Source organism: Pipistrellus hanaki, assembly GCF_964339955.1.
Source record: "Pipistrellus hanaki genome assembly, chromosome: 11".
In the NCBI taxonomy this organism is placed as follows: Eukaryota; Metazoa; Chordata; class Mammalia; order Chiroptera; family Vespertilionidae; genus Pipistrellus; species Pipistrellus hanaki.
In genome coordinates, this window is record NC_140513.1 from 61365242 (window position 1) to 61390223 (window position 24982).

At 39.3% G+C, this 24982-nt stretch overlaps 1 protein-coding gene across 1 annotated transcript in view; it reads right to left on the reverse strand.

Moving 5' to 3' along the window:
• Nucleotides 1–563: 563 nt before the first annotated feature.
• LINGO2 (leucine rich repeat and Ig domain containing 2) overlaps nucleotides 564–24982 on the reverse strand; it is a 582223-nt gene continuing 557804 nt past the window's right edge. The window contains exon 6 of the mRNA XM_084898269.1: nucleotides 564–3126. Coding sequence (XP_084754395.1) covers nucleotides 1271–3091 — 1821 coding nt within the window. The 5' untranslated portion in view covers nucleotides 3092–3126 and the 3' untranslated portion in view covers nucleotides 564–1270. The remainder of the gene's footprint in view (nucleotides 3127–24982) is intronic.

The following is a 24982-nucleotide window of genomic DNA, read 5'->3' on the forward strand; positions in this document are numbered from 1 at the left end:
ACTTAGTAAGGAAGCAGGGAGAAACCCTGAAGTTACCCATTCAAAGCAATACTTTGTCTCTAGTACTTGGATAGACAACATCAGAGCTGCTAGATGCTTCCTTTGGCAACACTCCAGTCTTCAGACAGCTATATGTTTTAAAGGGCCTCTTAGTTGTCTTAACATCATGTTCTGCATGGATCACCCTGGTTTGTGTTGGCATCTGAGAAGAACTTATCCAGAGAGCTTTGAAACATCTGAATTCTTGATCTTAGTTATGAGGTGAATATTACCCCATGAGTACTATATAATAACTATATGCTCTTTCATTTCCTATTAACCCATTAATAGCAACCGATGGGAGAAATACCAAGTTGTCGTTGAATGGATTGTTTTCATTCTTACCACCTACCTTCATTTTACAGTTACAACTAGTGGCCTACCAGCTTCTGGAGAAACCAAGGGCTTGGTTACAGTAAACTGGTCCAGTGTGATATCACAAGTATAAAAAATATTCCATTCTGTATCAAAACTAGGCACATGCCTTTATTTATAGTAACAGAAGTTAACAGAGTTGAGCAGTTTTTTGCCTTGGGTCTTATTTCTTGGCATCCTACATCAGACAAATGCATCTTTCCACACAGCTCCGGGGATCTGGTCTCAGGGTTATCTGGACGTAAAGGAAGGTGAAATCACTCTTGGATCTATAGTGGTGAGTAACTAAAAGCACAACCTCTCATTCATATTGCTTTAAAACATATACAGCATATATGTTTCAAAAAAAAAGGAAGAATAAAGAATATATTGATCTCTCTGTGGTGTCAAACCAACAGTATGGTATGATGCAAGGGTTTAATAAAGGATAATCATAGATACAAATTTTTCAGTAGAGTATATTTTAGACAAATGTGTCTTTTTTGAAATATGTAAATCCTACATTGTAGGTTGTTCCTTTTAATTTTTTTCTTTTGTTTCTGCAGTGGTAGAAAATGCTGAATAACCATCCATGAGCATGAGCCAAGGTTCAGGTTCCTTACCGAGACCCCCAGAATGCCAACATTTGCAATGCAAACAACTAGTATCTCACTGTGGGAAGGGCTCTGACACCAGCCAGCCTGCCTGCCTCTAGATGGAGCGTCCTGTCCCCATAAGCAGTCCTCCTGCTTCCACAGACCCTGCTCTGACACAGGGGCAGCTGCCCTGAGCTGCCTTTCCACCTCGCGATCGGCTGTGCCAGGCAGTCCTACTGGTTATGGACAGTGACACAGAGACCGGTGGGAGTGGTAGACCCTCAGATCATTTTCATGTTGAACCTCCTGGGTCCGGCCACCTCCCCTTCCACGACAGCACCGTTGTTTTTCCGGGGCACGTACTCCAGGTCGATGCTGTTTTTGTGCTTGCCTTTCCCCCGGCTCCATACAAAAAGGAGGAGGAAACAAAACAAAACCACTCCCAGGAATGTGAAACAGCCCATGGCTGTGGACACCAGTATTGTTTTGAGGTCCAGGGAGAAGGTGTTGGCGTTGGTGCCATTGGACAGGGTGTCGTTGGAGTCGGTCATGTACATAGGGGTCCTGTTGGCATAAAGGAAGCGGTCTGAAGCGAATCCTTTCACCGTCAGGGAGGCCGTGTAGGTGTCGTTGCCAGCGGCGTTGCTGGCGATGCACAAGTACATCCCGCTGTCCTGGTCCTGGGCAAAGCGGATCTCCAAGGTGCCGTCGCCCAGCACGGTGGCTCTCCCATTGGACTTGGTGGTGACCAACCGCCTTCGGGGCGTCACCCAGGAAATCCCAGGTTGGGGGTCCCCGTCCGCACTGCACTCCAGCTGGACCGTCTGCCCTTCGTCCACCAGCAGGTGCTGCAGCTTCTTCTCCCGGATTTTGGGCTTTTTGCAGGTGAAGTAAAAGGAGAGGGCGGTGCTGTGGAAGTCCTGGAAGGACCGCTCCCGGATGGTGTCGGGGCCTGCGCACATGGGCTGCTGGCCCCCGAACTGCAGGGTGGGGTGCCGCTGCAGGATCCACAGGAGGCGGCAGTCGCAGGCCAGCGGGTTGTTGTTGATGCTCAGCACCTCCAGAGCCCTCGGGGAGGAGAAGGCGTTCTCCTCCAGAGTTTCCAGGAGGTTCTGGGACACGTTGAGCACGCGAAGGAAGCGGAGCCCTTGGAAGGCGTGGGGCTCGATGGCGCGGAGCTGGGCCCCCACGATGTGCAGCTCCTGAAGGCGGGTCAGGTCGGAGAACATCCCTGCCTCGATGGTGCTGATCGGGTTGTAGGACAGGTTCAGGTGGGTCAGGTAGGCCAGGTGCTTCAAGGCGAGGAAGGGCACCGCGGACAGGTTGGTGTTGGTGATGGCCAGGGAGGTGAGGTTGAGGCCGTAGAGGCTGTTGGCCGGCATCATGTCCAGCAGAGGCCAGGAGTCGATCTCCAGGTGCTTCAGGTGGAACAGTCTCTTGAAGGCATACACGGGCATGTGGTTGATGTTGAGATGCTTCAGGTGCAGGCTCACGAGGCCGTGGAGGTGGGAGAGGGCCTCGGTGGGCACGGCGGTGAGGTTGCACCTCTCCAGGGTGAGCTGCTCCAGGCTCAGCAGCCCGCTGAAGGCCCTGTGCGATATGTACACCAGGTCGTTGTCCCCCACCTCCAGGGACTTCAGGTTATGCAGGTCCTGGAACATGTAGTCCAGGAGGATGACGATCTTGTTCTCACTGATGTCCAGCTTGGTGAGGTTGGACAGCCCCGCGAACACCCCCAGGGGGACCAGCTTGAGGCGGTTGCCCTTGAGCCGGAGGGCGCGCAGGTTGAAGAGGCTGCCGAAGGCTCCCGGCTCCACGTTGGCGATGATGTTGTCACTCAGGTCTATCTCCTCCAGCAGAGGGTACGAGATGAATTCCTCCGGGTTCACGCTTTTCAGTCTGTTCTTGCTGAGGTCCAGGATTTTGGTCTCGATGGGGATGCCCTCCGGGATGGCCACCAGGCGCCGGCGGTGGCAGCTGACAGACTTGTTCTGGGCGGAGCACTCACAGCGGGCCGGGCAGCCGAGGGCGGACCCCACGAAGATGAACGCCACGGCCAGACCCAGGAGCGGCTGCCAGCATGATGCGGCCGTGTGAAGCATGACTCCCCCTCTTCGTCTGCGCCTTGGTCACGGGCCTGCAGGGGGAGCAGCAGGAGAGAGAGGAGAAGGTGAGTCAGCGCAGGGGAAGGGAAAGGGAGGCAAAGAGGCAGAAGTCCAGTGGAGAGGCACAGGCAGGGCTGGGCATCATGCAGAGCTGAACTGGAAGCGGAGAGCCTCCAGCAGGAGCTGCGTGGTCTCGGGTAAGGGTCTCACCTCCCTGCACCCCGCTTTCCTTGGCTGAACCAGGGAGGTGATGGGGATGATAACAGTAGCTCCCTAGAGGCAGGACAATTACAGTATTTGAAAACGATCAGATGGGAATGGGGTGATGACTGCAATGATGTGATACCATAACCAATAAAGAAACTGAAAAAAAAAGAAAACGATCAGAGACTATACATTGTCTAGCATAGACTGTGAGGCAAAGCCACATACATTCTGCAAAAGGCTCTATTTGAACTCATCTAAAACAGGGAGTGGCGAAGAGAAAAGCTGCTCAGTGTGCACCAGTGTCTGCACCTCTCCTGTTTGGGATGCTGTCCTGTGTTGGAAATGAAGCCAACAGAAGCTCCGTACCACACCAGCCTATAGGGTCAAAGACAAAAGAAAGGCTACACCCAGTGTAAGAGCTTGGACTTTTCCTTACATATGTAATGTTTTCTTTAACTTTAAAAAGAACCTTTAATTAGAAAATATACTTCTTTCAGAATTTAGTAACTTTGATGTATGAAAGGATTTTCTTTTTTGAGATACAAAGAGCATCAAAATCTCTGTGCATTCTTTGTCTTTATCATTAGGACAAGGCACTAACACAGCAATGATGATGAAAATGTTTTCTCCAGTTTTTTTTTTTTTTTAAATATATTTTATTGATTTTGTACAGAGAGGAAGGGAGAGAGATAGAGAGCTAGAAACATCGATGAGAGAGAGTCATTGATCAGCTGCCTCTTGCACACCCCTACTGGGGATATGACTGCAACCAAGGTACATGCCCTTGACCGGAATCGAACCTGGGTCCCTTCAGTCCCCAAGCCGACGCTCTATCCATTGAGCCAAACCGGTTTCGGCTTTTCTCCAGTTTTGAGGTTAAATACGGAAGAGGGGGAGTCAGAATTTTAAGAAAAATGTTTTTAAATAATAAATGAGCTATCATTCTTTCATATTCAAGTTCAAATCCAGCGAGCCTGTAAACTGAAATCAAAGAGGTACCAGATGAGATCAGAAGTTTGTTTTAACTGCAGATACTTAAGGAAACATGAGTCACAAGAGTGGTTGTTGAGCTGTGCTTTTCAGCCCGAGGTTCCCAGCATACACTTCACCATAAACACTTTACCTTATGCGTGACAACTCAAAAGCAATATTTTTAGATAAAAAGGTATTTGACAAGCTTCTGTGTCTACTCTTGAATTGTAAAAGTGCAATTAATAAGAGTACAGGTCTCCAATCACAGTGTTAACATATATGTCTCTGTCTATGTGCAGGTATAATGCTCTACATTAGGGGTGTCGAACTCAATCAGAGAAGGGGCCAAAATCTAAAATCCAGCCTAAATCGTGGGCCGAATGGTTTACTGAACAGTCATAAACTGACAATGTCATAAACTGACAGCGGAGTGCAGTGATGACAGCGCGGTGCGGGCCACATTGCAAGGCCTGGCGGGCTGGATTTGGCCCGCGGGCCTTGTGTTTGACACATGTGCTCTACATCAACAAATCATTCATAAATGAAAACTAGGATCAATCTTAATGGTGAATAACCAACTAGAAAATGTTGCCAAAATGTAGAAACAAGGCAAAGATATAGAAAGTGCTAGCAAAATCAATTATATATGAATATGAGTTCTAATTATTGAAGTAATGTGGTAAAACTATTGTTTATAGATCAAATTAATGTCTGCCTTGAAAATTAAAGAAAATTAATTAAAAATACTAACAAATAGGAAAATTAAGTAAATCAACATGTTATAAAATTTAATTGTTTTTTCAGATTATATAAAGCAGAATATATTATTGTAAAAAATAATTCCAGTCACAGAATCTCTGAAAAAAAGGTCACACAAATTCCTTAGACTAAACTTAAGAAATATACAGAACTAATCAAAGCTTATCAAAGGAGGATGCACTATTTATTTTAATAGAAAGATTGATATTAGATAGATATACATCTAACCAAGATTACTTTTTGGACTTGAAAAATTCTAAAGTTAATTTTGAAGAATATAAATATGAGAATAATCAAACTTTTAAAAATGATAATAAACACAGACTTACCCTATAAGATATTTAAATATAACTTATAAAACTATAATAAAGCAGCATGATAGTGATACAAAAATATACAGTCAATGCAACATCAGGAATTATATCTAAATATATTTAAAAAGTCACTGTATGTGAAAGGTGGCACTTTCATTCAGCGAGAAAAAATATAAATGATTGGCTATACTTGGCTAGATATTGAGTGGAAAAGTTGCACATAAACTTCACGAAGATAAATTCCAATAAAATAAATTCCAGGTAAATTTAGGATAAAAATACAAGAAGAAAGCTCAATAATTTTATAATAGTGTTGAAATGCATTTACTATGACTAAAAATAGAAATCATAAGTGGCGTTCATCTTGTGCTATAGATCTTATGATTTCTATTTTTAGTCCTAGTAAATGCATTTTTACTATTTTACGCACTTAAAAAATAACAGATGAGCAAATAACACACACAAAGGCAATTGCTGAACTAAACAATATATTTTAGATTCATAATTGATTGAAGATAGTACTAAATAAACAGCTCTTAATTATAAGGAAAAGAGGTGAATGTAATAAAAACTAAAAGCAGCTAATATCGTAAAAAGATTTTAAAAAAACTTCACTAGTAAGCAAATAAATGCAAATTAAACAACAGGCAATTCATTTTTGAATTGACAAAGTTCAATAATTATTTTTACTCAGGATTAACAAGAACTGAGAGAAAGAATATAAACTGGTACAATCATCTGGAACTTCAGAATCACCAATGAGGTTAGTTAATATATTGACTTTAAATATATCAATGTTAAACATGTTAATCTCTTTGAGTCACTTTTTGTCTTTGTAGACATTTGTTATAACCACTTTATTGAGGTATGATTGACATATAAAAAGCTGTACATATTTAATGCATGTAACGAGTTTGGAGATATACATCTCTGAAATCATCAAAACGGTTTATACAATATTATATCCATCACCTCCAAAAGTGAGTAAATCTCATGAACCTATTTTCCCCCTAGAAATGTACCATAAGGAAATAGTGTAATTCATATACACAGATGTTTGGTATAGGTTCTTCTGGGTTTAGTTTACTCTTTTTATTTATTTTTCTAAGGCAGAACCTTATATCATTTATTTTTTTTCTCTAGTATAAGCTGTTAAAACTATAATTATCTCCATGCATTTAACAAATTTATATATATATATAATTTATCTATATAACAATAATATATATATATATATATATATATATATATATATATATATATATATTTTTTTTTTTTTTTAAATTATTCTAGCCAAAACATTTTTTCTAATTTGTACTTTCTATTTTGAATCATGGATGGTTTGGGAACTGAGTTACCTACCTTATTTCTAAGTATTTAAGTCTTTCCTATAATCTTATTTCTAATTTAATTCTGTTGTGGTCAGAGAACATACTCTTCAAAATTTCAATCTTTCAAAATCTACTGAGAGTGTTTCATGGACCAGTGTGAAATCAATCTCAGTGACCATTCCATGTGCACTTAAAATAGAGATGTATTTGCTGTTTGGGGTGCAGTGGCCTGTAAAAGTCATTAATAGGGCTGATTGTGTTGTCTAGATTTTTCAAGTCTTTAGTAACTTTTTTCAAAGTTGTTCTATCAACTACTGAGAGATACCTGTTAAAATCTACAACTATGAAGGTGAATTTGTCTATATTTCCCCAAGTGTTATAGATTTTTGTTTCATGTATTTTATTTCATGTAGAAGCTCTACTATTAAGCACATGATTAATTCCTGATGTGTTGATCTTTTATCACTGAAAGGAGTCCATCCTGTGTCTGGTAATACTCCTTGTCTTCAGGTTATTTTGAATGATTGAGATAGCCATTCAGGCTGTTTTAAGCTTCATGTTTTCATGGTATACTTTTTCCATCCTTTTACTTTCAACAGATTTGTCTTTGTAGTGAAGAGCTTCTCTTATATGCAGCGTGTGGCTACTTCTTGCTTCTGAATCAGTCTAATGATCTTTGCAATCTTTGCCTTTTTTAACACTGCTTTATCCATTTAAACTAAGTGTAATTACTAATATAGTTTCATTAGATTTTGCCACTTTAATGAAATATGTTGTTTGTTTCTTGATTTTTTTGTTCCTTTCTTTATCTTTTATTGTCCTACTAGAGGCCTGATGCATAAAATTTGTGCATGAGTAGGCCTTCACAGCCTTGCTTCACCCAGAAGGTCATTCTGCTGTTCAGCCATTTGATCGATTTGCATATTATGTTTTTATTATTATAGATTGTTTTAATCAATTATTTTTTAATATTACATTTAAATTTCTCCTTTAATTTCCTATATATTTTCTTACATTATTTTTATTTGTTGCTCTAGAGATTGTGGTATAGATCTTTAATTTATTACAATCTACTTAAAGTTACAAATGGCTTCAAGGAAAATATATAGTAGCCCTGCAGAGATGTATTTCTATTTATCCCTCCCCTCAAACATGGTTGAGTGAGATGTGTGTTCCAGGCAAAGTGAACAGTATGTGCAAAGGCATGGAAATCTTGGGGAACATGCTGTGACGGGAAGATTACAGAAGTTCAGATTGGTTGGAGCAAAACAGGAGAGAGTCGAGGCTAACAAGATAATTAGGGGAATGATTTATGAGGGGTGTGTAAACTGTGATGGACTGTCTGCCCTTCATTCCGAGGGCGATGACCAGTCGTTAAAGTGTTTTATGAAAAGAGCGATATGATCAGATTTCCATTTTGGAAAGATTAATCGCACTGCAGCAATAAAAATATAGACTTGCAGGACAGAAAACATGAGGCTGGAAACTCAGGAATCTGTTGCTTTAATTTAAGACAGAATAAAATTTCTCTCGATCGGGTCATAGAAGTAGGCGTGGGTAAAGGGACAGATCCAAGAGAAGCTTTGAAGCAGAAGAGAAGTGCTATAGTTAAGGATTGGATGTGAGGAACAGATGATTTCTAGCCTTTTGTCGAGTGGATGGGACATGGTCATTCACTGAGATGGAAGCTTAATAGCAGTAACACAATCTGGAATTTCTGGTTCCCTCCTATATGTCTATCACGGGGCCAAGATGTGTGGGTTCCCTAGGCAGATTAATGCTTTTATACTTCTTAAAATAAGATTTTTTTCAAATACTTTTTAGTATTTCTTTGGTAGGGCAGGAAAAACTTTTTCCTATTACAATTATATGACTTTACATTCAAGATAAAACTTTTTATTACACACTGTGCATTTCAGTTTATTTTAAATTGATGGTGAAGAGGAAGCTATTTTTTAGAGCAGTCTTTTCTGGCAGTGTTTGTTCAAGCTACACATCACTAGTTAGATAAGGAGATAGCTGGCATCCTATTTCAGTTGTGGTTTTGGAAAAGGTTATTTTCTTGAATAAATCCCCTTAATCTGTCCCCGAGTTTGTCTAACATGGAAATGACAGCATCTAATCCAATCATGGCTGCAATTTAACCAGAAAGAAGCTCAATTTAGCTGGATAGTATCTAGCATTTTAAAAATGGTTATTTTGGTTCCAGTCAAAGTGAAGGATGATTACAAAGAAGGATAGGTAAGTACTTAGTAAGCAGGCAGGCCCCTTGGGATCTGGAATATCTCTCCCATTCTACTACTGTCTCTGCAGAAGGAGATAAACTTGGGCCATACCTCATCATAGTTCTTTGATGTAGTTTAGAAACTGTGTAGGAGAGTTGTGCTTTATTATTCTCACCTCAAATATATCTCAGTTTTAGTTCAGAAGGGCAAACTGCTGACTCCATTTAGCTTTCACTGTCAGTAGAAGTTGTACAATCAAAGCTTTCTCACAATGTCCAACTGTGACCAAGGTTTGACAAGTTGAACTTCATTTCATTAAGAATAAAACAGGAAACTAAAATCTGTAGGGATCTGACAAGGGACTCTCCATTGCTTCTGATCAAAGGGATGCTCAGGCACAATGATTACTATGTGAAGTTGGATAGTTTCATACTTGTGTGTGAGGTATTTATATTCGACTCTATTAGTTAAAGAAATACAAACAAAAACGTCAGGAAGTAGATTTAAAGAAGCAATATAAAAGAATAGAAATAGCAAACATTTGGACTCAGAAATACCTGGTTCAAATTCTGAGTTTGACATTTGTTAGCTATGGGACATGGGTAGGCTAATACCATCAATATTTCTCATCATTTCCTGTTTGTGAAAATAAAGCAGAAAGGATCACAGGTGGTATATTTCAGATGCTCAGCACAAAAATATCTGCCATTATTAAAATTCTATGAGATAATTGAAGCAATATCCAGTAAGACAGAATGTGTGCCACTTTCTCTGGGGATTGGTTAGGGGGACACTGCAGAAGAAGGTCCTCAAATGGTGACACAGTGATATAGAGAAAGAGGTTGGTAGAATGGAGGAGAAATGAAGAATTTCAGGTAGCTGCTGTTTTCAAAAACACAGCAAAGAGATGATGGTTGTATGTTGTTAAAAAAGAAAGTTTAGAAGAGAAACCATTACTTTGATGAATGATACGATATGATAAATTGCTTAGCCTGGGAATTCTATGATTAATTTAGTTCTCTGACTGCAATGGAACAAGGGCACAAGACAATAAATGAATAGCACAGAAATCTCTTTAAACCTTCACCTAGCTCTGAAAAAGATACCAAAGCATAGATTGAACTTTCCCCCCAGTAAAGTTGTTTCTCAAATGGAGAGAGGTGGGTGATGAGGTGGGAAAAAGTAAAAGAAATGATTTAATGAATAAAGGTGTCTAAAATACATCTCAGGTTATAACTTTCAGGTGTCTAAACTGTAAACTCAGAATTACTGGTCTGCACCTAAGTTAGATAATCAAGAGTTGTGAAAGTTGTATAAAACATTTGAAAATGAAGAGAAATCCATTTTAGTGTGAGCAAGTCTTGAGTCACCAGGTTCATTGAAGGACCCAATGAACTTGAGATTGAACTGCAAAATACCCTACCTGGCAGGAAACAATTGATTTGAACTGTTTTTCTACACTATAATGTTTATCTTTCTCTATGATTCCCAGTAATCCCCCAAAGCATTGTATTTTTATCCTTTTTGCTTTACTCATTTTGGTAAGGAGGAAATGGAAACTTTCAATCTCAAGGATCAACTTGAACATTAATGTGGAAATATGAAACCAGATTTGGAGAGCACCCAATAGGTTTTATAATATTGTCAAATTATTTTTTTAAATAAATCTTTATTGTTCAGATTATTACAAATGTGATCCTCTTCCCCCCCTCAATTGCTCCCCTCCATCAGGTTCCACCATACCCTCTGCCCTTTCCCCACCCCCCATTGTCCTCATCCATAGGTGCACAGTTTATGTTCAGTCTCTTCCCGCACCCCTACTCTCCTTTTCCCCGAGAATCATCAGTCCACTCCCCTTCAGTCCACTCCCCTTCCCTACCTCTGATTCTATTATATTCACCAGTTAATATTGTTCATCAGATTTTTTAATTCCCTTGGTTTTTAGATTCACTTGTTGATAGTTATGTAGTTACGTATTTGTTGATCATAATTTTTATCTTTATCTTCTTCCTCTTCCTAAATAACCCCCTTCAGCAATTCATATAATTCTGGTTTGGTGGTGGTGAACTCCTTTAGCTTTTTTTTATTGGTGAAGCTCTTTATCTGGCCTTCGATTCTGAGTGATAGCTTTGCTGGGTAGGTTATTTTTGGCTGTAGGTTCTTGCTATTCATCACCTTGAATACTTCTTGCCATTCCCGTCTGGTCTGCATGGTTTCTGTTGAGAAATCAGCTGACAATGGTATGGGTGCTCCTTTATAGGTAACTACCTGCTTTGCTCTTGGAATTTTAATTATGATGTGTTTTGGTGTGGTCTTCCTTGGATTCCTTTTGTTTGGGGTTCTGCGGGCTTCCTGGACTTGTAAGTCTATTTCTTTCCCCAGGTGGGGGAAGTTTTCTTTCACTATTTCTTCCAGTATTCTTTTGGTATCTTGCTCTCTCTCTTCTTCTGGAATCCCCATAATTCTGATGTTGGTTCACTTGAAATTGTCCCAGAGGTTTCTTACACTATCTTCAACTTTCTGGATTCTCTTATCTTCTCCCTTCTGCAGAGGAGTGTCCTCTGGCTCTTTATGTTCTAAATCTTTGTCTTGATTTTTGCAATCTTCCAGTCTGTTTTTAGGACTTTGTATAATATTTTTTATTTCAGAAAATGTTTTCTTCATTTCTAGTTGATCCCTTATTATTTCTAGTTGCTCCCTTTTCATATCCTCATAGGTCTCATTTATTTTATCAGCCTTTTTAGGATATTCTTGAATAACCTTATAACTGTAGTTTTGAACTCAATGTCCAATCTTTTCTTTTCCTCCATCTCCTTCTTTTGTGTCCTTCCTCTTGTCTGCATTTTAGTTGTTTCCCTGATTTGATGGAATAGCTTTGTGTGATAGGTGTTCTGGTAGAGCCCAGTAGCACAACCTTCCCAGTTACCTGCGGTGGACAGTCTAGGTGTAGCCCTTTGTGGGCTGTGTGTGCAGTCTTCTTGTTAAGCCTTGCTTATTGTTGGTATCACTGGGAAGCATTGATCTCCAAGCCAATTGGCTGTTAGGATCAGCAGTGTCTCAGCTAGAGGGCTTCTGTACTCTGCTTAGATAAGGCGGGGTCTCAGGGTGACGCAGACAATCTTTGGTTCCCTGTCAGTCTGGCCTTAGAAAAGTCCTGTTCATGAAGACTTTTGAAAGATTGGTTTCAGGCACAGACAAGCTTTGGATTCAGGCCAGTCCCTCCTTAGAGAAAGCCAGCCTCTGGGAGAGCTTCTGTGCTCAGCTTGGATGGGGCAGAGTCTTGGGTTGGTGCAGATAAGCTTTGTTTTCCTGTCAGCTCCTCCCCAAGTCCTGCAGTAATGGCCTCTGGCTTCACACACCTCCAAGAGATCTCTGCCCACTGCCTGACAGTCTGGCCTCTCCCTGTCTGGGGCCGTCTATCAGAGCAATAGGCTGATTCTGTTTTCCTCTCGAACAAGAAAGCCAGCTGTGCATTAGCTGTCCGCCCTCTCCGCGCACCAGGAGTAAACCAGCAGCAATCTCTGTCTGGCCCTTCCTCTCCACGCGCCGGGAGTAAGCCAGAGCCTTTTCATGCGCACAGTTCTCCGTACATTCACAGTTTCTGAGGTTCAGCGTGCCTTCTCTCTCCTTCCCAGATGGCAGAGCCTCCTCTCAGCTAGCCATCCGGCGCTTCAGGGCAATGCCTCCCCTGTTTTCCAGTTCTAAATTCAAATTTGTTGTGGTAGGCTGCATTCGGGTGTTTACCCTATGCCGCCATCTTGGTTTCTCTATTGTCAAATTATTTTAAAACGAAACTTACAAATACAATGATAAAATGACTCAGTGGCTCATGCAGATAGGTAAGCAGTTTTCCACCACTGTAGATAACTCTGTTAACCATATGGAGATTAGCATTTCTGTAAACACCTGAAGATGACATTTTGATTTCTAATTTCTTGGAGAGACTATTAAATGCTTGCAATTATCATCTAGTTAGACTCTAGCATTATCTATATAGGCTTCTATCTGTATGAAATTAGCTCTTCATGTATTTTAATGCAGTGAAATTGCCATAAGTTGGTCATACAACTAGTAAATTGAACAAGCAGAAAGTCATAGATGTAGTCAAATAGGATCTTAATCCCCACCTCTATTATCTCTTTATAATGTATTGAGGAGAGGTAAGGTGATCAGAAAAATCATATTTAAACTAGAACTGTCATAGGTAACTTGGTGTTCTCTGGGATTCCTTTTATGGGGCAATTTCTGGGGCTCTTTGGGACCCACAAACAAAGGAATGTTTCATTGGCCATTCCCTTGATCTGGATGAGTGAATCTCTGACCTGGTTTTTTTTGAGTCGTTATTCCACAGTCTCTAGAAATATTCACTTCCAGCTAGTATTTGTTGAGGCCCCTGAAGGGGAGATTATTGAAAGGACTTTGATAACCCATACTGGCTCTTTTGTGTATATTGCCCTCATTTGCCTATAAATCTGCTGTCAATGCTAAATAGTCATAATACAACTTCCTTTACTCTACCACAAAAGAGGCTAAACTAGCTTAACATTTTTCTCTATATTTTTCTAGGAAGAAGCCATACAGAAGTCGTGATGTGCCCTTGACTAGAGTGGAAGACTCTGAAAAATTCTACATGTCCTGTTGAAGCACCTGTTTTCAGGAGAAGGGGAAAGCACCCTTTGTCTTGTCATTTTTCTAAGGTTAGCCTGTGTCAGTAATGGAGCCAGTATTTCTATGTTTTTTGGTGTGTTTTTTTTCTTCTTCTTCAAAGGCAGAGTCCTAACCTTTACCCTGTACTTATTTCATCCTTATACATTATCACAAATACATCTCATCTCAAATAGATAGCAAATGTAACTATTTAAAAAAAAAACACAATTTTTATAATAGTGCATCCTTTCAAAAATAGAGAACCTAAAATTTCTTCATCTTCCCCCCCAGAGTATGATTTGGTATCTTTTTCCAAGCAAGCTTTTTCCTGGACTGTATTTATTTCAAAACATGAGTTTATTTTGTATTCAAGGGACTAGTAAGCAATTATCAAAGCTTGTCCTAAGTCATTCATTAATAGTTTGTTTAATCTTTCCTGAAACTGGAGAGCCTTCTGTTCTTGTATTTATTTTGGTCTCTTTGAAATGCAAATTATTTGCTTTCCTACAGTTTTGGGTCTCCTTTTGGCCTACATAGAAATACTTGGACATGAGTATGTCTCTTCTACTTTAACCTTTTAAACATGAAATTAGTTTTTGTCTAGCTTTGAGATATCTCTTTGAAATTAATAGGATTATTTAAAGGGTAGTTAGCATAAGATGTTGATGGTCTCACAAATGTGATACTCAATGCTCCAAATCTGGAGGGCAGTATAAGCTAACTGGATAAGAGCATAGATATGCAACAATAAAAATATATTTAATTCCTAACCCTCTCTTATTTCCAGTTTTATTATCTCTAAAATGATAATAATAGCAACTATCCTACCGGGTTATTTTGAGAATAAGATGTAAAAATGTATATAAAGTCAGAGCTCTATATATGTTGATTATCTTATTTAGGGAAACATGAATATTGCAAATGGTATTTCTTAGACATAAAATCTCTTAGTTGAAGGAAGTACTAAAAACCATACCTGATGTAGTCTCCTCCTAGGTAAGTTGGAGGCACTGGATTTGTCTATCTGGGTAGATAGTAAGGTCTGGTAAGTATCTCATAGTACAAATGAGAAAACTGAGGTAACCATAGCTAAGAGCAAACATTCCTGTTATTAGGTTTTGAAATAATGTTTCTCACTTTGGATTGAACGAACAAAATAGTCTTCCTTTTTTTGGTAATTGTTGTTCAGTCCTCAAGATCCACCCAGATGAAAGGTGTGACTTCAGAAAAATAACTATTCTCTTTCATAAGGTTAGTAAGTTTTACTTGGAAGAGTAAGATCAAATGAAGGAGACTTCTGTTAAGTAGTTTCCCCTTCAGATTCCTCTATTTTATCTACTGTTCTAAGCAAGCTGGACTCTTTGAAGTGTGGGTATGCCTGAGTGAGTCTCTCAGGAGATTACCTGGTTTTAATTACTTGGTGCTGAAGGCACCTAGACATTTTAGCTTCTTTCTTGCTTAAAGCTGTTCAGACAAGATAGCTGTTTTAAATCCCATCTGGAAGACTCTGGAAATGAACAGATAGAAATTTCTGCCAGCTTTTGTAACAGATAAAGCCTGAAATCTCAGTGGCTTAAATCAGTAGTTTATTAGTTCTGCTCCATGAAAACGGAGGGACTCCTGCCTATGCTTGTATTTTCTGCCTATGAGTTTTGCGGCTTCTCCCTCTTCTAGATCATCAGAGTCCTTTCCATTCCACATGGAGAAAGACAAAAAGGATTACGGGCAAGAGTTTTTCATGAATCAGACCTGACAAGAGCAGTCATAATTTCTGCTCATATTTATCAGCCAGAACTCAGTCGTGAGGGCACAACTATGTACCTATGAAGAAGAGAAAGCAGGTTTGATAAGTAGTCAGGTTCTCTCTGCCAAAATAAACATAAGTTGGTATTAAAAAATCTATTATTATGGATATATTTAAGCTTGTATTATTTATGTTATTCCATAAAGTTTTAGGCATCTAGAAATTTCCAAGTTAGGGCAGAAGGTAAGTCCCCTTTTGGGATACTATTTCTATCTCCCCTGTGAATATTAAAGAGTTTTATCCCTCCTTTACTATTTACTACCACATGTTATGGATGCACATGTCTTATCTGCTCTACTAGAATCCATGCTCTTCGAGTTGGTACCCATGTGTTGTTCTGGAATAGCAGTTCTCAGCTGTGGTACCTCAAGTCCACAAGTGGAGCGTCAGTCAATGGGAAAGGAAGGGTTCAAGTCATGGGTGCTAGAAAGGCAGCTGCACCTCAGCCTGTCTGATCTGTATGCTAGCTCACCTCTTGTAAGAATGTGCTTTTTAATGCCAATTTGTGTCCTGAAGAAGGAAGGTGGAGAACAGTGCTCTCGCTCAACACAGCACCTTAAGCAAAAAGGTGGTAACCCTTTATAGTGCCAGCCATTTGATACAATGTTATGTTCTGGCTAAAATTCTCACGTCCCAAGGCTCTGAACCAGAGACCTGTTCTCCATTTGGGAAAATGGCTGGGGTTAACGCAGTGTTAAAACCGAGTCTTTTTCCTCGTTGCAATCAGAGATGGGCAGTGTGCTGAAAAAGGAATGCTTTATCTTCATTTTCTCAATGTAACGGAATGAATAAATTGTACCTCCTCAAATCAGAGTATCACATTGGAATGGATCCCATACTTTGGGAAATATAAAAGACTGATATAATGTCCCTTTGACTTTTGAACATTTATCAGAATTCTATCAGAGCAACAAGACAGAACCAGTCCACTATGTGACAGATGTTGGAATGGGGACTTGCACAGATGCCCCTCAACTACACTCAACATGCCACCACTTCCAGCTTCTTCCTCTAGCACTCCCCCCTCAATGCAGTTTCAGCAACTCTTTCATCTCATTGCTTGACATCAACCCCTACAGACAGAATATTAATATACAGTCTTCTTTCAATTGAGTAATTTCTAATAAGGATACAGATAATTAAAATCCTAACCTCAATTTCTTGCTCTATTTCTTTTAGTTGAAAATATATACATAGGGCTGATGACTTTATATATGGAAATTTAAAAAAATAAATTTGTATCTATTGTGAATATTAAGTGAAAAATAACCATCTGCATCAACAAAAGACTGTTAAAACACATTGGAATGGCATGTGCATTCTTGTGTATGAGTTTGAGAGGGAACCTATGTGTTCCCTCAAAATAACTCATGTTTGAAAATGAAATGTATTTTAATAAAGCACTGCCTTCATAATTATTCAAAGTATATATAGACATCCCATGGAGACACCCTATATATGCATACGCACAACTATACATACAATATACTTTATTTATAGTATAGATACATACATACCAGGGAAGCTTATATATACAAGGTGGGCAAAAGTAGGTTTAAAATTGTTAATATGGAAAACTAATTACTAAAAAATACAAGATTAAACTGTTTTGCATGCTCACACCTGTAAAACTATCTTTGTCTGCGTGCTCACACCTGTAAAACTACCTTTGTCTGCTCCTATATATACCAGTTTATTTGTATTTTGGTAAATATTTCTGGAATCATAGGGAATCACATTATTTTAAATATTATGTTTACCTTCATGCAATATACATGCTAATTATCCTCATTTGGATAATTGTCTTGGAAAGAAAACAACACATGCACCAATAAATGGCTCAGCAAGTTGAGATTTTCACAACTAAAAATGAAGGTGAAAAACAGCTTACATAAAGAACTGATTCTGGCAATTCTAACTTCGTTTTATAGGAAGCAATGTAATTTGAAGTCTTAACTCAGCAACTTCAGACATTATGCTTAGGCAAAACCAGGTGAAAGCTCTTAGGTTTCCAGAGAAGAAAACTAATTTCAACTACATAGGCCTATTGGTACATATAATGTGTGGCCAGAAATAAAGGAAATATTAACTAAATTTCAGATATAATTATGTCTGGGCCTTATTAAATATCTCCCCATATTATATTTTAAAATAATAAGACATTTATGGCATGCTTACTTTATATGTATTACATTATTCAACCCTGTTACCATTTATGGATGGGGAAACTGTCTCTAGGTTAAATTTACTTGTGCAAGGTCATGCAGCCTAGAAGTGATAGAGGTGTGATTTAAACTAAGGTCTTTATTTTTTAAATTTAAATGTTATTTTTCAATTGCAGCTGACATACAATATTACTTTGTGTTAGTTTCAGGTGTACAAGCACCGTGATAAGACAATTTTATACGTTACGAAGTGTTCCCCATATTTCCAATGTCCGTTGACATCATGCATAGCTTGTACAATATTACTGACTATATTCCCTACGCTGTACGTTACACCCCCATGACTTTTTGTAACTATCAATTTGTACTATTTTATCCCTTCACGTTCTCCACCTGCCTCTAATGCCCCTTCCCTCTGTCAACCACCAGTCTTAAACTAAGGTCTGCCTGGCTCTAAAGCCCTAGTTACTCTGGTAAAACAGCCCTGGGTGGTAGGTGGTAGCATTTCTACCCCCTCATCAGAATATGCAATTATGGCCTAGGAAGAGCCAAGCATGCAAACTGAGAAACATCTGTGAAGGACGGGCGCACTCTGCATAATGATTTTGGACAACAGGTGAAAAACTTGACCACCCCAGACAAAGCAGGTATATGGCCACTATCCTGGGAACATCTAGAATTTCTCAGTGACACCCATAGGCTGGTGTTATCCTTAGGTTCACAGGTTCTGCTATAACTATTCTCCTGGCTGCTGATTTTAAAATTAATTGAGTGCTTTCAATGTAAATCTGTTGAAAAATATATTCCTTTTTATGTTAATTGATTAATCTAGTTTTAGGGGAAAATTGTCTGACATCAAGCAAGAAGTCTGGAGCCAGGATTGACCAGACTCTTCTGCCTTTTGGGCGTTTTGCTATCTTTATAGCCAGAGGACTAACAGTATGGTGTTGAATTTTAAAACTCAAGTGAAGCCGGGACCGGTTTGGCTCAGTGGATAGAGCGTCGGCCTGCGGACTGAAAGGTCTCAGGTTCGATTCCGGTCAAGGACATGTACCTTGGTTGCGGGCACATCCCCAGTGGGGGGTGTGCAAGAGGCAGCTGGTCGGTGTTTCTCTCTCATCGACATTTCTAACTCTCTGTCCCTCTCAATTCCTCTCTGTGTAAAATCAATAAAATATATTTAAAAAAAAAACTCAAGTGAAACATTGATTTTGGGTTCTGTTTTTGCTGTGGGAAGAGTGATACTTATGAATTCTAATAAACCCAGAGAAAATATATTGCCTTTGACTTAATCCTTGTTATGAACTTCAGTGTAAGAACCCTTCAACAGTGAACTGTGCTATCTTCATGTTAACAAAATAATTGGAAGCCAAGTTCATGTTCAAAGACTTGGAGTCAGCAACCAATTGTCAAGAAATATAAATTTTAAAAAATCCCATCTCTAATTACATCAAAAAGTAATAAAATACCTATGAATAAATTTACATACATAGCAAATTATAAGAAATTGAAGAAGACAGAAATAAATGGCAGGAGTTAGCATGCTTATTGGTTGGAAGAATTAACATCATTAAAATGTCCATATCATCCAAAGCAATGTATAAATTCAATAAAATCCCTATCTGAATACCAAAGGAATTCTCAAAACTAGAAAAAATAATCCTAAAATTTACGTGGAATTGCAAAAGATCACCAAAGCAATCTTAAGAAAGAAAGGTAGAGGTATCATGCTACCTGACATTAAAATATACTACAAAGCTTTAGTAATCAAAACAGCATGGTACTGGCATAAAAACAGACATACAGATCAATGAAACAGAATAGGAATCCCAGAAATAAGCCCATGTCTATAGAGTCAACTAATACATGACAGAGGAGGCAAAAATATACAGTGGTGTAAAGACAGTCTCTTCAGTAAATGATGCTGGGAAAAGTGGTCAGACACCTGCAAAGAAAATAGAACTAGACCATTTTCTTAAACAATATACAAAAATCCAAAATGGATGAGACTCAATGTAAGACTTGAACCGTAAAACTCCTAGAAGAAAACATAAGCAGTAACTCTCTGGCATTACTCTGAGCAATGTTATTTGTGTATGTCTCCTCCAGTGAGGAAAATAAAAGAAAAAATAAAGGGAGCTACAGCAAACTAAGGATACAATCAACTAAACAAAAGGACAAACTACTGAATGAGAGAAGATTTCAGAAAGTAATACATCTGATAAGGAGTTAATACCACAAATATATAAGGAACCCATACAACTTATCCTTCCAAAACCAAAAAATCCAATATAAAAATGAGCAGAGGACATGAATAGACATTTCACCCAAAACGATGTACAGATGGCCAAGAGACCTATGAAACAATGCTCAACATCACCAATCATCATGAAAATGCAAATTGAAATAACAAGGAGATGTCACCTCACAAGGGTCAGAATGACTATTATCAACAAATTAAACAAATGTTGGTGAGGATGTGGAGAAAAGGAAGCCCTCCTGCACTGTTAAAGGGATTGAAATTGGTGCAGCCATTCTGGAAAACAGTTTGGAGGTTCCTCAAAAAATTATACACAGAGCTACCATATGACCCAGCAATTCCTCTTCTGGATATTTATCTGAAGAAATCCACAACACCAGTTTGAAAAGATATATGCACTCCTATGTTTGTTACAACATTATTTACATCAACCATAGTGTTTATTAGTAAATGGATAAAGAGGTAGTTGTTTATTAATAAATGGATAAAGAGGTAGTACACATATACAATAGGATATTACTGAGCCGTAAAAAAGAATAAAATTTTACCATTTATGGCAACATGGGTGGACCTAGAGGCTATTAGGCTAAGTGAAGTGTCAGACAGAGAAATATAAATGCTACTTTATTTCACTTAACATGTGGAATGTATAAAACACAATGAGCAAATAACACAGAAGTTAACTCATAGATACAGAGAATAAATTGATGGTTGCCTGAGGGGAATAGGGTTGGAGAATGGGTGAAAATGTGAAAGGGCTTAAGAAGTAAAATTTGGCAGTTATGAAAAATCCATGGGAATGTAACCTGCAACATAGGGACTATAATCAATAATATTGGAATAACTATGCATGGTGCTAGGTAGGTACTAGACCTATCAGGGTGATCACTTCCTAAGTTATGTCTAGTCACTAAGCTAAGATAATGTATGTCAACTGTGACTGAAAAAAAGAGAAGTCATAGACATGCTTATATGCTATAGAAACAGAAGCACAACCGTAGATAACATGGAAAGGGAACAGGACGTCTTGGACAATCGTATCTGACTCCAGCGCCTGATCTTGCAACTGGTAATAACTCTGTTAATCATGACATGTAAACTCCGGGAGCCTCAGCTTCCTAATGTCAAGGATTTTAAACTTTCAACTAACACTTTTTAATGAGCTGAAGTACATAAAGTAGTTGGCATATAGGAAGCAAGTCCTAAGTAAATACTGGCTTTCCACTCCTCTCTTTAGACTTAAAATATCAATCACACACTAAGTTCGAGATCTACACCACATTTTTCACATCCGTCATAAAAAGCCATAATCTATCTTTTCTGTCCTTCCATTTTCCTTCTCTTTGTCCTCCCTCTGTCTTCTCTTTCTTTTCCAACTCCCTTCTTTTTCTTTCTTCCCTTCCCCTCTTCTTTTTCAAACAAAGACTTAAGGCAGCCAAATTGTTATAAAATGTACATACTGCGTATGGAAAGTAATTTGACAGAATTAAACATTTGACCTTTTAAAAATGAATCATTATCAAAATAATTAGCCATTTAATTAAGCATTAGTTGAGTTAGTTTGCAAGGCCTTTTGGGAAGGATTTCAATGACCACCTCTCATAAAGCTCACACAAAGCATGTGCAAACAGATAACAGTTTTCCTCTGGAGGATAAAATTCTTTGTAGCAAATACACGCATGAATATTAACTTTAGATAAAAATGCTCTTCAATATCGGTTTGATTCCTTAAAAAAAGGCTGTAATATGTAAATGTTTATGTCTCTTATTATCCTTAGATGGAAACTTCTGTTACTGTTCACGGTTGTTTTTATTCTTTTCTTTGACCTTCTTCCTTAATAATAAGTCCTAGAATGGAACCAAAGTCACAAAAGGATCTATAAAAAGGGAATGCAGGAATGCAGGTAAAAGATGGAGGAGGAAGACCAACTGGCAAGGCTCAGTGGTTGAGCTTCAACCTATGAATTAGGATGTCATGTGGTTTGAGTCCTGGTCAGGGCATATGCTGGGGTTATGGACTTGATGCCCAGTAGATGGCATGCAGAAGGCAGCTGATCTATAATACTTTCTCATCACTGAGGTCTCTATCTCTCTCTCTCCCTCTTCCTTTCCTTCAGAAATCAAAAATATATTTTAAAAAAGGAAAGAAAGAAAGAAGAAAAAAGAAAGGAAGAAAGAAGAAGAAAGAAAGAAAAAAAGAGGAAGAAAGAAAGGGGGGGGGGAGTCAAGGAATCAAACTCCTTTATTGAATTTAGAAGATTGTGAGGGCATTTAAAGATTTAATGTATGAATTCATTTTTTTTTTCAGTACTTTTTAGCATCAGCAGCTGAGTTCAGGTAATTGAAAGCTGATTACTGCATAAAGAGGTGAAAAATAGATGTTAATTAGATAAAATTGTCTGATGAGAACAGCAACGTTTGGGAAATCTGGGCCACAAGAAAGACAGACCTTCTGCACATTTGTCAAACAAGGGAAAGTTTCCCCTTCTTATCACAATCCTCCTGTCTCTGTCCTCTCAAAAAGCCTCCCACACTTCCTCAAACCACCTCTGCCTGCCTCACAGTGCAGGGTTGGGATGTCAGAGGGACATGTACAGCAATGGAAACCTTGTGACTTGAACTCACCTCACCACCAACCCCAGTTAGGCCAGTTTAAGAAATAAGAGGCTTTACTGTGTGTGTGTGTGTGTGTGTGTGTGTGTGTGTGTGTGTGTGTGTGATTTTTTTTTTAATGCCAGTCTATTGTGGGGTATTACATGTGGAATGGCATTGAGGCTGTGAGAAAAAAAATCAAATTTTCTACCTAGAATGCTCCTCCTCAATTCCCCAGAGCTCTCATTCCCTCACTTCCATCAACACTGCCTTGAACACCACCTACAGACCTGTGAGTGTTAGCATGGAGGTCTCCAATTTTAGTGCATCCAGGAATCCTCCTCAGAGCAAGGAGGAGGTGCAATTATGATTTATTGGGTTCAGGAAGTGCCCATAGGTCTTTGTTTTTAGTAGTATTCTCAGGCGATTCTGATCGGGTGATCAGTAAACCACTCCAGTGTAGATTGGAGACTATTCTAAGGAGGTCCTACCTCATTAGAGCAGGCGGGACTGGCTCCCTGACTCAAAGAGATAGCTGTGGGATTAGAGTTCTGAGCATTTAAAGAGGGCAGTCATCCATAGGAAAGGCCAGTTACTTCCCAGGAAGTCACTGGATGGAAGGGGGACACAGTGCAGCCCAGCCTCAGGCTCCCAGATGCAGCTGCAGCTTCTGGGACTGAGATTCTGAAAAGGGACATGAGTGTCTGTACTGCATTCCCAAAGGGCGGGGCCATGACACAGGTTACATGTATGGAAGAAACTTCACCCTTTTACTCAAGAGCGCAAACAGACTTACGAGTAAGTAAAAATGATGCCATTATATGGAGAGTAATTGATTCACTCTGCTCGCTAATGTGGTCAATTATTCTCCAACTTCCACACTTCCACTGTAATTGGTATATGATGACTTGCCACATCCCTCACAACAGCTTTGTTCACACACAGCACAGAATTTTGAAAAGAGAGCTAGAAACACGAATCAGAAAGGATATATGCATCCCTATGTTCATAGCAGCACAATTCACCATAGCTAAGATTTGGAAATAGCCTAAGTGCCCATCAGCAGGCAAATGGATTAAAAAACTGTGGTACATCTACACAATGGAATACTATGCTGCAGTAAAAAAGAAGGCATTCTTTAAAAAATATATATATATATTATTGATTTTTTACAGAGAGAAAGAGAGGGATAGAGAGCTAGAAACATCAATGAGAGAAAGACATCGACCAGCTGCCTCCTGCACACCCCCAACTGGGGATGTGCCCGCAACAAAGGTACATACCCTTGACCGGAATCCAACCTGGGACCCTTCAGTCTGCAGGCTAACACTCTATCCACTGAGCCAAACCAGTCTTGGCAAAGAAGGCATTCTTTCCATTTGCAACAGCATGGATGGAGATAGAAAGCATTATGCTAAGTGAAATAAACCATTTAGAGAGACAAATATCACATGATCTCACTCATTTGTGGAATGTAATGAACAGCATAAACTGGTGAACAGGGACAGATCCAGAGGCAGAGAAGCATCGATCAGACTGCCAGACCCCAGAGGGAAGGTAGGGAGAGGGGGGGAAAGGGGGAGAGATCAACCAAAGGACTTGTATGCATGAATATAAGCCTAACCAATGGACATGAACACCAGGAGGGTGAGGGCATGAGTTAGGGGGTGAGGGGGTGGGGAATTAATGAAGGGATGAGGACACATATGTAATACCTTAATAAAGAAATTTAAAAAAGAGAGAGCTGGCTTTGTCCTTTCGGGACCTGAGAGGGTGAGGGTCCCAGGCTGCCATGGCGGGGGTTCAGGAAAGGGCCTGTCCTGAGCTGAAGTGACACCCTCCCACCCACGCCCGCCCCACGTCTCTGCACTCTTTCGGGACTGAGGAAACAGCACCATGTGAAGGCCTTTATTTCTCTGCACTTTCACTGGGAGTCATGCAGATCTTTAGGGAAAGCTTTTGAGCAGCTTTTTGAGTGCTGAGGGTTCAATGTCCTTTTGAAGAACAATGGGAACTTGTGGAAACATAGGCAGAGCTATCTGGAGTCAGCAAAGCCTGCAGGTTCTGTTGGGATAACCTGAAAGCCCTTGAATATCCTGCTTGTCCCTCTACTCACAATGCTGCTCACCAGGGCCATGTCACTGCCACCTGGCGTTACACCCTTTCACTCAGGGATTATCCTAGCACTCAAAGTTCCCAAAGTATTATTCTGTAACCCAGTGTTTTCCAAAGATGAGAATCACCTGGTGGAGTTGTTAAAATACAGATTTCTGAATCCCAACTAAGAAATGCTAAACTAGAATTTTTGGGAACATATAGGTAAAATTGTATACTTTACTAGTAATTTAGAGCACTAGTTAAGTATACAATTTAACTTATATGTTCCCAAAATTGTAACTTAGAGCACTAGTTAAGTATACAATTTAACTTATATGTTCCCAAAATTGTAACTTAGAACACTAGTTAAATATACAATTTTACCTATATGCTCCCCAAAATTCTAGTTTAGCACTTCTTAGTTGGGATTCAGGAATCTGTAATTTAAAAACTCCACCAGGTGATTCTCATCATGAGGGAAGTTTGGGAAACACTGCAGTGTAACCGAATGAAAT